This window comes from Oratosquilla oratoria, chromosome 20, assembly GCF_046742065.1.
Source record: "Oratosquilla oratoria isolate Oo_2021 chromosome 20, ASM4674206v1, whole genome shotgun sequence".
Lineage (NCBI taxonomy): Eukaryota > Metazoa > Arthropoda > Malacostraca > Stomatopoda > Squillidae > Oratosquilla > Oratosquilla oratoria.
In genome coordinates, this window is record NC_134796.1 from 32,753,891 (window position 1) to 32,772,118 (window position 18,228).

An 18,228-nucleotide genomic window follows, 5' to 3' on the forward strand; every position below is an offset into this window, starting at 1 on the left:
TGCTCCTTCTCCTCCTGGGTTAGATTCCCATTCAGGTCTATCTTCCATCCTTGCTCTCGTCTCTTCTTCCTCTCCCTAATTAGATTCCCATTCTATTTTATTTTCCATTTTTACCTGATTGCCTTTAATTATGTGTAGTTCCATCAAAGCTATACACCTTAACATGTCACTTCCCCACACAATCTCATCCGCTATTTCTATACTCTTACTTAGTGACTGCCTAGGATCTATTCTGTCTCTGATGGCACTACTGCCAATCCACAGGATACACAAGCTTTGTCTGAGTCGACATACAGATAAGTGGGCTTCAGGTTGGTTAATAGCATAAATCCCACCGCTGCCGCCAAAAATGTGGTGCTGGCGTGGAATGCAGCATCTCGAATGATATTTATTAAGGTCTTACAACTGAGGGGTGGAAGGACAAGGTGTTTGTGGTGCCTCCACAGACTAGTGTATAACCAAAAGCACCTCCAATAGGAATGATCAAAGATACCCGTATAGGGACGATTTGGGAATTATGAAATTAAGCCTGATGACTTAAAGGTATACGCTGCCACCACCCAATTGCCTATATGGATATATATGATCCAAGATGGAAACTGCTCCTCATTAATCACATCTAATTCTGTCCCCTTTCCTCAGGTCGTTCGGGGTTGGTTCTGGGTAGCGAAAGGCCTTCCGTGACACTACAATAGTGATGTCCAAGTTGGGTAATGAAAGAATAGAAGTGTAGGTTTTCTATGCATTAATTATTAAACTGTAGAAAAATATAAAAAAAAAAAAATTAAAAGAGTATATTGTGGTTTTCTCCACTAGACAATAAATTGGGGTCCATACAGTATGAAAAATATATGTATATATTGGTCCTGTCCAACAGCTATAATAACTTAGGCTTAATAACCTGATCATATGAGGTAGTTAATGACGCAGTTATGGAGACTATGGGTCGATGCGTATGGGTACCATAAGTAAGTCACGGGCGCCTGGGTAGGCGTGGTTCTTACGCTCCAACCTTCTGGCCACCATATAAGTGTCTACTTCCAATATTGTACTAAAATACACTGTATCCTTAAAAGAGAACGATCTCAAACAGAATTGTACTTAAGGATTGCACCCTAGTATACACTCCTCTAACCCCTTTTCACCATACCTGTTAACCCCTTCCATACAGTGCCACCTACGTAGGCAGAAAGGGGAGCAAGTGGATATGCGAGGCTGCCATATCGGCGTCTTGATTATATTTATTGTAGTTGTCCTTGCGTAACTGACATACTCCCTAAACTGGCTTCATCACATTTTCTATGGTTATCAAAATTCACGGGTGAAAGAACGATCAATATAAGCGGTGACTATTTTTTATGATGCGAGTATTATGACGCAACATCATACGTCTGGCAGCTAATGCTGCCCGCGAGATTTTGGCCCGGAGTGAAGTGGTTAATGGGGGTAATTGGAGTGTCAGATTCCTCCAAAAACTTAATACCAGCATCTATCTACTATATCTTTAATGTGTATCATATAATTTTCACATATCGTCACTTAATTTCATTTATCTTACAGAGTGCACTGACATACCTGTTAATGGGGGTAATTGGGGCGTCAGACTAATCTTAGCTATGCACAAAAGACAGAGAGACGGGTGTATGTGTTCGCATCCATGCATAAATCCACCAACCTCCCCTCTTGTACTATTTCATAAAACTTTGTTACGCTTCTCTCCCTAAAGTATTCCTCTAGTGGAGTCCTGAACTGGAAGTTGGGAATTTTTCCTCATTCTCTTAAAACTAATGGCCCTAGTTTATGCCTCCATCCGAACGTGTCTTAGTGACATCACGGGGGGCAGAGCTAGTACACTCACTTACAGTACACTAGTGAGCTATTGTTCTGGAACAATCCATATCACCTATGTGTCGTCTCTAGGATCAGTTGAAAGATTCGTAGCTACCTCCTCCTATTGTATGTTTTTCTTCACATTGGTTATAGTAAGGCCCTTTGGCAACACATCTTGATGGGTAGATGCAGGACAAAATAAATATAATAAATTCTTGATCTATTAAGGCCTTATTTTCTCCTTTGTCTACTTCTTGGCTGAATAAAACCATCACAATATCTATGCACTTAGTCTCTCATGTCAACACTCTCAAAATAAAATGCAATTACGAAAATAATATTCCTTTATTATTCCTGGCCTTACACTACTTGCATTATAGAATATAAATTCACTGCTGTATTACTCATTCTCTTTTACTCAGAGTAATAGTAAACACAGAAAACATGATCAAACCAGTTCACAGAATCCAGGTAACTTATGTACAACTACAAAAAAATAGACATATATAATCAAGACTCTGATGCCAGCATCCTTGTGTACCCACTCACACCTCATGATGCCTACATAGGCATCATAGTAATTAATACTCTTCCAATTTGCTGCCATCCTCTCCTCATGTACATCTCATCACCACATTTATCTTCAACTTCCTTCTTTTACACACCTTCCCAAACTCTGTGACTAACTTCTTCAATCCCTCCTGTAATCCTGCTACAAGCAGTGTCATCAGCAAACAATAACTGGCTTCTCTCCCATTTTTTTCCATTTTCCTTAACCATTTTCCTTAACCAGCCCATTACCCCTGCATACCTCACACCACACCGTCCATGTATAATTTGAACAGCCATAATGATATGACACATGCCTGGCAAAGTCCCGTCTTTACCTCAAAACACTTACTCTCTCCATTTCTAATTCTAACACAGGCTCTACTGATGATGATGATATGGTTTAATGTCACACTCTCGTAAAAATTCTTGACTGCTCTTAACAGCTTTCCTGCTATCTCATATATCTGCAATACACAGTGCCTTCCTACCTACCCTGTCATAAGCCTTTTCCAAATCCATAAAGGCCCAAAAAACATCCTCATGTTTTCCTAAAGCTTTCTCACATATTTGTCTTACCACAAAAATCTGATCCACACAACCCCTACCTGTCCTAAACCCACACTGTTCCTCTCCTAATCCTCTCAATCAAAACCCTCCCATAAGCCTTCCCAACTACACTCAACAAACTGATCCCTCTGAAACTCAAACTCACTCTTGTCCCCCTTTACCTTGTAAATCGAAACTATACAGGAACTCCTCCAGTTCTCTGGCACTCTACCCTCTTTCAGACAAACAATAAACAACCTCACCAGCCAGTCTACCATCACTGTACCTCACTTTTTTAGACACTCTGCATGACACCCATCTAACCCAGGTACCTTACCTGCTCTCATTTTAATAACTGCTTTCACCTCATCTTTTCTTATTTCTCCTCCATTTTCTTCATCCATCAATGTCATTTTCTTAGGACTTCCCACTGCAACTACCTTTGTCTCCTTATCCTCCTTCACATTTAGCATACATACATATACCAAAGGCTTTTTTCCCCTTACACAGGGGGCTAGCCAAAAAGAAAAAGGCATAGAAATCACTCCCACCCATTTTATTTCCCATATATTCCACTCCCCTCCACCCTCCTCCCTCCCTCCTATCTTGGCACCTCATGGATGACGGGTCATCCCTGCATCCTGTCCACTGCCCTAGGTCAGAAGCAGTGTCGCAAGACAAAGCACATCCACAGCAAGGCCGCTTCATAAATTCAGCAACCCCCCTCTCCGCTCCCTCATGTAGGAAAGGAGAAGACAGGGAGAAATCCCTTCGGGCTACGTCAAATTTTTTCTCATACATCCTCACCCCCATCCCCCATCCACTCCCCCTCATGCATCACAGCCTCATCTATACACAACCCTCCTCCATTCACCCCTATCTTCTGTCCTCTCCCGTCCTTCCTCTCTTTTGTAAAGCCCCTTTCACCCCATCCATCCATCTCATCCTAGGATGCCCCCTCATATTCACTCCTTCCACCTCCACCTTCCACACTTCTTTTACTAATCTTTCTTCACTCATTCTTTCCATGTGTCCAAACCATCCTAATACTCTTTCATCAACCCTATCTCCCAGCTCCTTTTCCACCCCTGTTCTCCTCCTCACCTCCTCATTTCTCACTCTATCTAGCCTAGTAACCCCTATCATACTTCTCAGACATTTCATCTCAAACACATCAGAGGAGGGATTGAGGAAGTTAGTGACAGAGTTTGAGAAGGTGTGTGAAAGAAGGAAGCTGAAGATAAATGTGGGCAAAAGTAAGGTGATGAGATGTACAAGGGGAGAGAGTGACAGTAGGCTGGAAGTGAGCATTAAGGGTGAGAAACTGGAGGAAGTGGATAGTTTCAGATACTTGGGTGCAAATGTGACAGGAAAGGGAGGAGTGGGGGTGGAGGTAGAATGTAAATTGAGAGAAGCGAGTAAATGCCTTGGTGGATTAAGAAGTGTAATGAGAAATAGACATCTGGGAATGGATGCTAAGAGGAGGTTATATGAAGGAGTGATTGTGCCAACAGCAATGTACGGGGCACATTTAGTAACTCCCTAAAATACTGTCTATCTTCCTTTTACTGCTGTCTCATCCATTAACATCTCTCCATCTGCATCTTTTACCTTTTCTCCTCTACTTGATTCACCTCCTCATCCTCTCTTAATTTAATTCCAAAACATCTTTTTATTACTTTCAAAATTTTGTCATACTCTTACCCCATTTCACATCTGCTCTCCTCTTTTATGTTTTACTTCTCTTTTCTTTGTACCTCTCATATGATTCTCTTGTATTTTGCAACCAGTCTGTGAATGCTTGTTTCTTCACTTCTACAACCTTCTTTGCTTCATCATCCCACCACTCACTATCCTTCCTTCTATTTCTTCCTGTCTTCTTTGTTCCACACACCATCGTTGCACACCTTGTGACTCCCTCTTTGAAACATCCCAATTCCTCCTCCACTCCTAGTTCTACTCTATCCCTCCCTCCCACTCTTCTCTCAGCTTCTTCTTGTACTCCTTCTCCTTTTTCTTTCTCATTTAAGCAGTTTACTCGAAGCACTTCCACCTTCAGTCCATTTCCTATTTCTCCATTTGTCCTCTACTCTCAACTTACCTCCCACCAAAAAATGACCTGATATTCTCTCCTTAGAATATATACATCGAAAACTCCTCCTACTCTTCTCCTGATTAATTATCACTGTTACCATTAAAGCCCTATCTACCACCCTCTCCCATATATATGTATGCTTGACTTTCTTCCTAAACACTGTGTTCGCTATCATCAACTCTCTAGACACATCTCTACCATCAACTCTCCACTACAATTTTTCCCTGCCACTTCACCACTTCCCAACCACTCCATCATCTTCTACCCTAGCACTGAGATCTCCCAATACCACTACATTGACATTTTTTCCTAAACCCTTTATGTGCTCATTTAAATCTATCCAAAAAGCCTCTTTCCTCTACATTCTTTTCACTACCAGGCCTATATGCTCTTACAAAAACCCACATCTCCCTTCCCAGTCTCATCCTCATCTACATTAACCCTTTCTATGTGATGACAGCTACAAAGGCGTCATGAGGTGCGAGTGGTTGCTGGGATTGGTGTCTTTATCATATCTATTTTGTAGTTGTACCTGGGTGGATCAGATTTATTCTGTAAAACTGGCTGGATCAGATGTGGTTATTAATATTCAGATTGAAAGGGTAATACAGCTGTAACATCATACATCAGGCAGCTGATGCTGTTCACAAGAATTCGACTCGTATTGAAGAGGTTAACTTTTAAGAAACCTTCCAATCCACATGCTTACCTATCTCCTCTCTTACTAGTATAGCCACCCCTTCTCTCCTCCGTCCTTTCTTCACTCCTGACACCCTCTCAAACTCAAACTCACCCCTCACTTTCAATTTCAATGCCAACACATATCTTTTTTCTCACAAACATACTGCCTATCTCTTCCTTTTTACTCTCATCTGTACCACATCCATGCACATTAAAAGACTCAAACCTTAGGGTTCTGGTTGGAAAACTCCTCCCAGACCCTCTTACGACTGCTTTTTTTTTTTAGGAATATTCCCTTTGGGGCTACAGAGAGTAGTGCCTAGTCCTATCCCTGTCCCATTTTTGTTGCCTTTTACAACTCAAGTGAGAATCCTCAGTGGCAGTATTGTTTCTCCCCCCTACCACAGGATTTGGCAAAAAAGGAAATGTATATTCAGAGAAGTGGTAAAGGACAGTATTAAGAGTTGAGGGGACAGTATAACAGAGGGACAGTTGCAGTATAATACATACATACATATACCAAGGCTTTTTCCCCCTTACAAGGGGGGTAGCCAAAAAGAAAAAGGCATAAAATCATTCCCACCCATTCCATCCCTGAATACACTCCACACCCCTCCACCCTCCCTCCCATCTTAGCTCCTCCTGAATGACGGGTCATCCCTGCACCTTGTCCACTGCCCTGGGTCAGAAGCAGTGTCGCAAGACACAGCACATCCACAGCAAGGCCGCTTCATTAAATCGGCGACCCCTCCCTCTCCGTCCCCCCATTGCATAAAATGAGAGGACGGGGAGAAATCCCTTCGGGCTGCATCAAATTTTACTCACACATACTACCCCGCCCATTCCACCTCATGCAATCACATCATCCATACACCATTCTCCATTCACCCCTGTCTTCTGTCCTCTCCCGTCCTTCCTCAACAGACATTCCCCCTTCACCCCATCCATTCATCTCATCCTAGGATGTCTCCTCATGTTCACTCCCTCCACATCTGCCTTCCACACCTCTTTTACTAGTCTTTCTTCACTCATTCTTTCCATGTGTCCAAACCATCCTAATATTCTTTCATCAACCCTATCTCCCAGCTCCTTTTCCACTCCTGTTCTCCTCCTCACCTCCTCATTTCTCACACTATCTAGCCTAGTAACCCCCATCATACTTCTTAGACACCTCATCTCAAACACATTCAAACTCCTTCTCTCTTCTTCTCTTATGTTCCATGTTTCTGCCCCATACAGTGCTGTTGGCACAATCACTCCTTCATACAGTATAATAAAGTAGCATAATTTCTCTAGAGATTTCCTCTATCACAGACAAGATGATGTGTGGCTCTGATCCATAGGGGCACCCCATACAGCTACATGCTACTAAGCAGATTTTAACCTCACAGTAACATGCAACCAATACCCCAGATGGGTAATAATTAATTGAATAGATATGCCAAAGGCTTTTTCCCCCTTACAAGGGAGGTAGTCGAAAAACAGTCATAAAATACACTCCCACCCATTCCATCCCCACATACTCCAGTCCCATCCACCCCCTCCTCCTCTCTTATCTTGGCTCTTCCTGGATGATGGGTCATCCCTACATGAATTAAATACATACATATACCAAAGGTTTTTTCCCCCTTACACGGGGGGTAGCCAAAAAGAAAAAGGCATAGAAATCACTCCCACTCATTTCATTTCCCATATATTCCACTCCCCTCCACCCTCCTCACTCCCTTCAATCTTGGCACCTCCTGGATGATGGGTCATCCCTGCATCCTGTCCACTGCCCTAGGTCAGAAGCAGTGTCGCAAGACACAGCGCATCCACTGCAAGGCCGCTTCATAAATTCGGCGATCCCCCTCTCCATCCCTTCATGCAGAAAAGGAGAAGACAGGGAGAAATCCCTTCGGGCTGCATCAAATTTTTTCTCATACATACTTCCTCACCCCCCATCCCTCACCCATTCCCCCTCATGCATCACAGCCTCATCTATACACAACCCTCCTCCATTCACCCCTATCTTCTGTCCTCTCCCATCCTTCCTCTACAGACATTCCTCTCTTTTGTAAAGCCCCTTTCACCCCATCCATCCATCCATCTCATCCTAGAACATCCCCTCATATTCACTCTTCCACCTCCACCTTCCACATTTCTTTTACTAATCTTTCTTCACTCATTCTTTCCATGTGTCCAAACCATCCTAATACTCTTTCATCAACCCTATCTCCCAGCTCCCTTTCCACCCCCAGTTCTCCTCCTCGCCTCCTCATTTCTCACTCTATCTAGCCTAGTAACCCCTATCATACTTCTCAGACATTTCATCTCAAACACATTCAAACTCCTTCTCTCTTCCTCTCTCATGTTCCATGTTTCTGCCCCATACATTGCTGTTGGCACAATCACTCCTTCATATAACCTCCTCTTAGCATCCATTTCCAGATGTCTATTTCTCATTACACTTTTTAATCCACCAAGGCATTTACTTGCTTCTCTCAATCTACATTCTACCTCCACCCCCACTCCTCCCTTTCCTGTCACATTCGCACCCAAGTATCTGAAACTATCCATTTCCTCCAGTTTCTCACCCTTAATGCTCACTTCCAGCCTACTGTCACTCTCTCCCCTTGTACATCTCATCACCTTACTTTTGCCCACATTTATCTTCAGCTTCCTTCTTTCACACACCTTCTCAAACTCTGTCACTAACTTCCTCAATCCCTCCTCTTATCCTGCTACAAGCACAGTGTCGTCAGCAAACAACAGCTGGCTCACCTCCCACATTTCTCCATTTTCTTTAATCTCCAACCCCTGACCCACTACCCTTGCATTCACCTCTCGCACCACCCCATCCATGTAGAGATTGAACAGCCAGGGCGACATAACACATCCCTGACAAAGTCCCACCTTTACCTCAAACCATTCACTCTCTCCATTTCTAATCCTAACGCAAGCTCTACTACTCTCATGAAAACTCTTGACTGCTCTTAACAGCTTTCCTCCTATCCCATATATCTGCAGTACCTCCCACAATGCCTTCCTGTCTACCCTGTCGTAAGCCTTTTCCAGATCCATAAAAGCCAAAAAAACATCCTTATCTTTTCCTATAGCTTTCTCACATATGTCTTACCACAAAAATCTGATCTACACATCCCCTACCTGTCCTAAAACCACACTGTTCCTCACCAATTACTCCCTCTGTTCCTCTCCTAATCCTCTCAATCAAGACCTTCCCAACTACAACCATTTCTCTGAATATTCATTTCCTTTTTTCGCCTACCTACAGGGTTGCCAGATTGGCATTTTTAATGCCAAATTTTGCATTTTTGGCCTTTTTTTTTTTACTGTGGCAGGAAAATTTGTTGGTTGGCATTTTTTGGAATTTGGCATTTTTAAATACCCGGTCATGATAAGAGATCATTCTTTTACTTGCATCAAGTTGCAAGTGTATTTCTTTCATCAATGAAACCATACTGCAGTTAGAAAGGCGCCTTCCTCCCACTCAAATTCATTCAAGAAGTTGTCAGCATTGAGCCCAGTAAAGATTCTTAATCAGTTAGAGAGGGCAAAGTTTCAAGATCTCCCCTTCCCACATTTCATTGAAAGTAACTTTGGTAAAATTGAAGATCAGTACAGGAAATTTTTGTATGTAAACTGGGGTGAGGAACCTGTGTTCAATGGCAAAATACCAGAAGACAGTAAAGCTTTTTGGGTTGGTGTAGGTTCCAAAAAGGTAATAGGCTCCCACCCTTTAATAGAAATCTCCGAATATGTACTTTCATGCCTAGTGCCCCTGTCAGTAATGCTGTGGTTCAAAGGGTGTTCTCACATGTGACTTATGTCAAGAACAAGTTAAGAAACAGGATGGGAGTGAAAATGTTAGATGCAGTTATCCGCATCCGCACTCATCTACGTTTCAGAGGGAAATGTTGCAAAGATTTTGTGCCTAGCCAAAGGATGTTTCAGCTCTTCTCCAGTGAAAATATATATGAACGGAGTGGTTCATCAAACATTTCTGAATCTGATGATGCTTTTGATTATATTTAGACTCAATAAAAATGTCACAAATGTATTTTTTATTTATGTATGTCAGTCTCTAGGAGGCTGTTTTATAAACTGGTTTAATTTATTGTAGAGGATACCAAAAAATTTTCCCTAGTAACTTAAATGTTATGTATTTTATTTTAGTTGTTAATATTTTTTCTTTCTCACATAATATGGAGTATAATATATTTTATTTTGGAAGTTCATATCTTTCTTTCCTTTTCACACACAGTCTTGTAAGTAGATTTATTTCAGAGGATGGTGGTTCATTACAGTACCGCTAGAATTAAATGATGATGTACATGTATGATATAAATTGATCTTGGTTATATCATGTGGTATTGTTTTATATTGGCTAGTCAACAGTAAAGAATATATTTCATATTGTAATTGTAGTTATACACATTATTTTTAGATACACATAACCAAAATGCGAAAAAAATCTTAGAAAATGTAATGGCATTTTTTTTTTTGGCATATTTTAAAAACAATTTGGCAGTTTTTGGCAGCATTTTGTCAGAAGTTGGCATTTTTCCTAGTAGAAAACCTGGCAACCCTGCCTACCTACCCTGTGGTGGGGGCAAAAGAATACCGCCATCAAGTATTTCCACTTGAGTCATAATAGGCGACAAAAAAGGGACGGGGGATGGGATTAGGAGTCCTACTACCTGTAGCCCCAAAAGGGGACATTCCTAAAAAAGAAAGAAAATGAATTAAATAATTTAAGAAAAAAAAAAATTGAACTTGCTTGAGCAGAAAGAATCCATGAAACTAGATATGTAAATAATTTTGATGTTGAAGTGATTGCGTTAGGGCTAGGGAATTGTTCCCTCCTTATACGAGGGATCAATGATACCTACATGTGGTACTGAAAGATGTACAGCAAAGCTGCCCATTTTCAAAATCTGTCAACCCCCTCGCTTCCATCAGGAGGTGAGGGGCCTACACTTGGTCTCTAGATTTGGCCCATGATCTTTATCAGCTTAAATTGTACTTCTTACTTTTTCACACATGGGGAACTAACAACCAGCAACTGCTCACCTCTTTGTACCACTTTCAGCCAGTGACATAAAAATAGTCCCACACTGATACAGCACAGACAGCAGTCCAAAGTCTCTTCTCAGAGATCTGTGGGAGGTTCCAAGGATTGTTGCCAGCCACTGTGAGGCTACAGGATTACCACTTAGTGAAACAAGGCTACAGCTGATTGATTGCTCCTTGAGTGATATGGTTGGTGGTACATAGAAGTATGTGATGTTGCATGTTGTTTTGTTTCTCTTTTTATGGTGATTATTTCTCCTGTAGTGTCTGAGTGATTGTTTAATTCTGTTATTTTGGAGAATGGAATGCTTTTGTGTATATGTTGTATTGTAAGTTCACCTTTGTATTGTAGCAAGGTCTGTAAGGTCTGGCAGGTTGTGTGATGACCAGATTCAGAATATAACACAAAAGCACTTATGCAGGTTGTATACATATAACAAAAGGTCCTTTATATGTATGTATGTTTACTTTGACTTAGGTACTCCCTTGTAAGGGGCTGTGTGACCTTTGTACAGTGAAAGACAGTATTGTCCTCCCAGGTTTGTTCGAAACTAGATTAAACACAGCAAACATTACAAGACTTGGTTAGCCATCTCTTGTCATTTCTCAATGTTTCACCATGTGTAATCTAACTTCCGACAAACATAAGATAATTTTGTCCTTCACTGTTAACTTTTGAATAGTTGCTGTCATAGGGTGGTGAAACAATGATGGCTCTTTGTCATCATAGGGACAATATGGATAAAAGAAAAACCAGAGATTTGATTTCTGTTTTAGTTATTTGGTGTACTTGGTACCCAATACACAAGACAGTAGCCTAGATTTGTACACAATCTCACCTCTGGAAGACAGAACCAGTTCCTATATACACAATAAGGGAGCAATACATTCAAACCAACATCATATACATCCTTATCCGGCCCTCTAAACAAAAGTAACCCGTACATGGCCTATCTAGACTTGCTAGATGCACAAAATGTATATTTACAGAACATAACAATGATACAGTTGCATCCCTCCTGTGTAGAATCTTAAACCTAAATAGACAAGAATGCTGAACTCTAAGTTTACATATCACCTTTTGACCACAAGCCAAGCTTTGGCTGCAGTTGTGGGCTGCACAACCATTTTTTGATAGGCATCCCATTTTCTATCAATGAAAATTTATCCATTTTCAGATATCATCTTGCAACCTTATTTTTATGATGTGCAACCATAAAGTTATGTTGCTTTAGTAAAATCTTTCAAGTGACATCACATATTGTTATTGGGAACCATACAAATTTAGCATCAGGTATTCAGCAAAGTGATCATTATTTTCCATTCCGTGATCAAAGAAAATTGATCATGAGAGATATTTCTGTACAGGTGAACATGACATGATGTGAAGCATTTATGGGTGGACAGAAGCATTTAATACAGCTCCTAGTTGATTGTGTACAGCGAAAGACACAACTATGTCCTGCTTTTTTATTTGATATGTTATGAAATCTCAGGATCACTGTGAAATGTGTGATCATGTTACCACTCCTGACTAATTCAGGTTTTAGAGAAATGTTGGAATACTTGTTTGTAACGACTTACATACTACTAAATATATTGTTCAATGCTGAGCAGACCAGAACATAGTTTTGTCTTATTGTAGGTTTGTAAGATGGCAGGAGTGTCAAACCTAATTATGTAACAATACTGTGGCATCAGCACAGCCAAAGATGATTATGTAAACCAAATGATACCATTATCACAATATCACATGTAACATATATACAAATATTTCATTGTATAAACATATGAATAACAAGTATATATAGATCAGAGACAGATATGTCGCTTGATGATAATTGGTTATAAGTTGCAAGGAAAAGCATTTATCCATTAAACAATGGACTAAAGGTCAGCTCAGCATCTCCCACAGATGAGCATATTTGGAAATTAGAAATACATTCTAATTGCAATGATATATGCATCAAATGGATAAGACCATAGATGACAAAAATTACTATTCAGTACTTGATTTGTTTTTCATTGTTAGATGAAAGCAAATACAGCAAGAAAAAGTCAGTTGGTAAGCACTAGTAAAGTCTATGAAATATACATTTCCTGGGGTTTCTAACCAGAACATGAATTTATGTTCTCCATTATTGATGGGTTAAATTATAGTGTAGTAGAGCCTGTGTTAGAATTAGAAATGGAAAGAGCGAGTGTTTTGAGATAAAAGTGAGACTTCACCAGGGATGTTATGTAGCCTTGGCTGTTCAATTTTTACATGGATGGGGTGGTGTGAGGTAAATGCAAGGGAGGCTGGGGATTGGAGATGGTTAAAGAAAATGGAGAAAAATGGGAGATAAACCAGTTGTTGTTTGCTGATGACACTACGCTTGTAGCAGGATCAAAGGAGGAATTAAGGAATTTAGTGATTGAGTTTGGGAAGGTGTTCGAAAGAAGGAAGTTGAAGATAAATGTGGGTAAAAATAAGTTGATGAGATGTACAAGGGGAGAGGACAGCAGCAAACTGGAAGTGATTATTAAGGGAGAGACACTGGAAGAAGTGGATAGCTTTAGATACTTGGGTGCAGATGTGACAGGAAAGGGAGGAATGGAGGTAGAATGTATATTGAGAGAAACAAGAAAATGCCTTGGGGGACTAAAAAGTGTAATGAGAAATAGATATTTGGGAGTGGATGCTAAGAGGAGATTATATGAAGGAGTGATTGTGCCGACAGCACTGTTTGGGGCAGAAACATGGAATATAAGAGAGTTTGTGTTTGAGATGAAATGCCTTAGAAGTATGGTTGGGGTTACTAGGATGGACAGAGCGAGAAACAAGGAGGAGAGCCATGGTGGAAAGGAAGTTGGGAGATAGGGTTGATGAAAGAGTATTGGGATGGTTTGGACACATGGAAAGAATGAGTGGAGAAAGATTATTAAAAGAGGTTTGGAAGGCAGAGGTGGAGGGAGTGAACATGAGGGGTCAACCATGGATGAGATGGATGGATGGGGTATAAGGGACATTGGGAAAAGGGAATGTCTGTTGAGGAAGGGGGGGGGGGGTGTCACCAGTTAAATGTAGCAGCCTTGCTGTAGATGTCCTGTGTCTTGCAACATTGTTTCTGACCCAGGGTAGTGGGAAAGATGCAGGGATGACTTGTCATCCAGGAGGAGCCAAGAAAAAAGGGAGGGAGGGGTGGTGAATGGGAGTGGAGTGTGTGGGGGATAAAATGGGTGGGAGCAGATTCATGCCTTTGACTTTGGCTACTTCCCTTGTAAGTGGGGAAAAAGCTTTTGGTATATGTATGTAAATTATATTGCATTTTCTTGTTGACAATATAAAGGAAAGTAAATTAAGTACAGGATTGAGTATAAACACGTTTCAAGCCAAGAAGGAAGGCTAATAAATTTGCTGTTACAGATGCAGTATATATTTGGGAAAGTGGGGAGAAGAAATATCAGTACATTTGACAGTGCTAACATCATGGCAGACTAGAGAGTTGACAGGAAAGAGACAATAAAAGTATCTTGCCAGCATGTCACACTGACAACATAATTCAAGTTAGACCCCCACAGTCCCATGGCCCCTGCTTTTGTACACTTGGGAGGGAACATAGCTGAGATGTCCTGCCTGCTATCCTTCCATCCTGATCTCTGCTGCCTGGCAAGAGATCCTTAAGGAACATTGAAGATGCAGGGTTGAATCCCCAGCGACAGCACTGTGCTCTCAGGAGTGGTGAGGAGGAAGAAGTCATTATGTAAATGAAATGAGAGTTCACCACAGTTGAGAAACAAATAAATGTTTAGATAAAGACAATAAATGGTTCTTACCAATTTTGACAACATAGAAGAAAAGGATGAAAATTAAAAATGGAGAGGAAATATAAAGGTAGTACCATTGTATAATGGGTAGTTCCGTGGAAAATAAATAAGCCGTCCAGGAAATAGACTAGACTGCTGTCATTGAAATAAAGAAAACAAGAACTATAACAGTGACAGAATACCAAGGAACATGATACTGACAATATCCAGGATAGTACAAGCACATTACATAATAATGAAATGGGTTATTGTTGTAATAATGAACACTTTGCTGATGCCAATTGTAAGATATACCAATGATATCATTAATAACCACATGGGTGCTTTGAACAAATACACAGTTGGAAGAGAAGCCTTAAACACCAATTTCTTACATGGAAGAAACTAAGACATAAAGGACATTTTGGATTGAGGCTGGATGGAGGCTGTGAAAGACTAGTGACAGCATAGGGGATTCTTGGTGTTGAACAACACCTGAATCAGTATACTGAGCTGCCTACAGAGTATCATCCTAATGACATAAGAGGGCCAAAAAACTTCTGGCCAAATAAATTTTATTGTGGCCTATGAATTCATAGACACGTAGAGGAAAGAATTGCCTCTCTCTGGAGTTGTGGCTGCTCATAGCACCAACACAGCCAAAAAGTTTGTGAGTGGACACATCTTGGCTGACACTAAAATGGCACAGTCACTGTTCCATGTCTTAAGAAAAAAATGGCTTCACAAAATAATCCTGTGCAATATCATAGACAGCATTAATAGTATGAAACTTTTTATTTTTCAGTCTTGTTCTTGTGTACTTCATAGTGACACAAACTGTATTACAGCTTAACAGTTCTTTATTTTAAAAACAATGCAATATTCTGCCTCGTGGCACTAACTCCAAATATCTTCTGAACAAGACAAATTTATGGAGATTTGTTAGTTGGACATTCTTGATGCTGCCTTCAAGTTGCCTTTGTTGGTCTTTTTGAGGACATGGTGGGTCTTGGTAAGTTCTTTACAGATAGCCTTCTCCATCTTCTCCTTGCGTTGATTGGCTTTTGACAACTGGCTCAGAGCATCCTGAAGAGTGTCTTTAGTGCTCTGTAGTTTCCTTGTAAGGTCATTCCTCTCCACTCGTAAACGACGGTTCTCCGCATCCAAGGCGCTGTGGGCTGGATTAGAAAAAATGTTAATATGATACATGTTTAATGGGAAATATTGGAGATGTCTAGGTTTGGAAAAACAACAGAAATTATGTGAAATATGAAAAAGTACTCACTGCTGATCTTACTAATTATATCATAATATATGCTAATTGGTTTATTTCATGAAATAAATCAATCATTCCATCCATCAATTTCTTAAGTGTTTATTTTTTCATTCAATTTACTCATGGAATGAAAAAATAAGCAACAAATCACCAACAAATTTCACTTGTAACCAACAAGAATCTGGATATATCCTCACTTCTTGTATTAAATGTGCAAAGAAGTTTAAAGATTTGCAATAAAACCATAAAGAAACAGCCAATCTTGATGCTAAACTGAAACAAATGTGAACAGCGAGTTGACAAAAATAAACAAATTACATAAAAATATAGGCTACCATTCCGCATATAAGATTGATGTGCCTCCATAAACAAGATTGGCTAAGAAACTATAAAGGAACTCAGGCCAAAGAGGCAGGAGGCTGTACCAAGGCACAAGAAAATAACCTGTGTTGTCACAACTTGTTTGCTGCCACACTGCAGTCAACATGTGTAAGCTATACTGGGGGCAGTGGTACAAGTGCAGGCCAAATTCTTGGGCATGCAAGCCTTAGCCAGGACCAAGATGACTTCATCCACCATTGCAAACAAGATGGACTTGATAAGAATTTTTTAATGATGCATCTTGTAAACTAACCACACGCACACACACACCTGCCTCACCACAGCTGTTTAATAAATACATTATAGTGCGATGCTTACATCAATAGTGTTGGTTAAAGAAACAAACCAAAATCTGCATAGCCATAACAGGTTATAGATACACACATTGAATTCTTATTACTATTTCAGGTTTATGTATTCTGTTATGACGAAGAACCTTTTTCCTCAAACAAGAGGGGGAGGGGCACTAGAGATAAACAGAGTAGTGCTGGGGAAGAAGCAAGATGCAATTTTCACAAGTTTTAAGCTTGAAGAAATGAGAGGGACAAGGGTGATGGGAGTGAAAGAGTTGACATTTCTCTCTCATACCTAACCATCTTGCTCTGTGGGTAATGGCCACCTGGTTGAGAAGCAAATCCTGGCCTGAAGGGGAAGTTTTGATTATTACCCTTTTAATCAAGGGTCTACTAAGATAACTAAAAATAATAGCCTGAACAAAGTTTACACAGTATACCAATACAGTATCATGGGATTGTTGAAGCAGAATCATTAGATGTGCATTAACCAACATTAGAGCTTTTATCAACAAAAGTACTTGTAGCACAATTTCAGGCTTATGCCATCATCACATTCAGTTGTAATAAAAGAATCCCAAATTATATCAACAAGGGCAATGAATGGATTCTGTAGGAATGTGGTATGCATATGATGTATGTTATGACATGGCCTTTTTACATACATTTACCAAATCATGGTAGAAACAAAGCAATCAACATTCTGTCATGCAACACCAACTATCCAACTACATAATGAGGGCATCTTCCCCCTTATAAAGGAGGTAGCCAAGTCAAAGGCAGGCATCCACTCCCACCCATTCCACTCCCCTCCACCACCCCTTTCCCCATTATCTTAGTTCTTCATGGATGAAGGGTCATCCCTGTTTCCTGCCCAGATCAGAAGCAATGCAGCAAGATACAGCACATCCACATCAGGGCCACTTCATTTATGCGGCAACCTCCCACTCCCAGTCCCCTCATGCAGAAAATAGAGAAGACGGGAAGAAATCCCTTCAAGCTCCATTCACAACAACCCTCCACTCACCCCTATCCCCCTTCTTCCTCAAAGTGCCTTTCATCCCATCCATCCACCTCATCCTCAGTTGTCATCTCAACTTCACTCCATCCACCCCTGCTTTCCACACCTCTTTTTGCTAATCTTTCTTCACTCATTCTTTTCATGAAACCCAATAATAAGTCATCAGCCCTATCTGCCAGCTTTTTCCACCCCTGCTTTCTTCCTCACCTCATTTCTTACTCTATCCAACCTTGTAACACCTATCATACTTCTCAGACACTTTATCTTAAACACATTTAGATTTCTCCTTTCTGCTTTCTTAAATTCCAAATCTCCACCCTTATAGTGGAGTAGGGATGATCATCCCTTCATATAATCTTCTCTTTGCATCCATTCTCAAATGCCTATTTCTCATGACGCTTTTCAACCCCCCAGAGACATTTACTTGCTTCTCTCAGTATACACCTTCACCCTCACTCCTCCATTTCCTGCCATTCTCAAATAGTAATGTAGCAGGTGAATCACATACAACTTTCTTTTTCTAAATCCAAATTGATTGCCAACCAATGTTCCTTTCTACAACTAATTCATCCATTTATATTTTACAATTTTTTCATACATTTTGGCTATTACACAGGTCTACACTGTCACATCAACAGATTCCCAAATTCTCTTGTGGATTTCTTTCAGGTTTGTTATATCACTTCCAACT

At 40.5% G+C, this 18,228-nt stretch overlaps 2 protein-coding genes across 14 annotated transcripts in view; one reads left to right on the forward strand and one right to left on the reverse strand.

The window, feature by feature from the left end:
* Positions 1-13,709, forward strand: part of LOC143036448 (cytochrome P450 302a1, mitochondrial-like) — a 115,390-nt gene extending 101,681 nt beyond the window's left edge. Inside the window, exon 11 of one of the 3 annotated variants that reach the window (XM_076203817.1) lies at positions 10,797-13,709. The gene's annotated coding sequence lies outside the window, so the exon portion shown is untranslated. Of the gene's footprint in view, positions 1-642; positions 6,499-10,796 lie in introns of those variants that run through there. The other 2 variants (XM_076203818.1, XM_076203819.1) reach the window with 2 other exon arrangements.
* Positions 13,710-14,173: 464 nt separating this feature from the next.
* LOC143036447 (uncharacterized) overlaps positions 14,174-18,228 on the reverse strand; it is a 418,880-nt gene continuing 414,825 nt past the window's right edge. For 6 of the 11 annotated variants that reach the window (XM_076203810.1, XM_076203808.1, XM_076203813.1 and 3 more), the window contains 2 exons: positions 16,812-16,865; positions 14,174-15,744 (listed from right to left, as the gene is read on the reverse strand). In XM_076203810.1, the coding sequence (XP_076059925.1) occupies positions 15,509-15,744; positions 16,812-16,865 (290 nt within the window). In that variant the 3' untranslated portion in view covers positions 14,174-15,508. The remainder of the gene's footprint in view (positions 15,745-16,811; positions 16,866-18,228) is intronic. The other 5 variants (XM_076203816.1, XM_076203811.1, XR_012967357.1 and 2 more) reach the window with 3 other exon arrangements.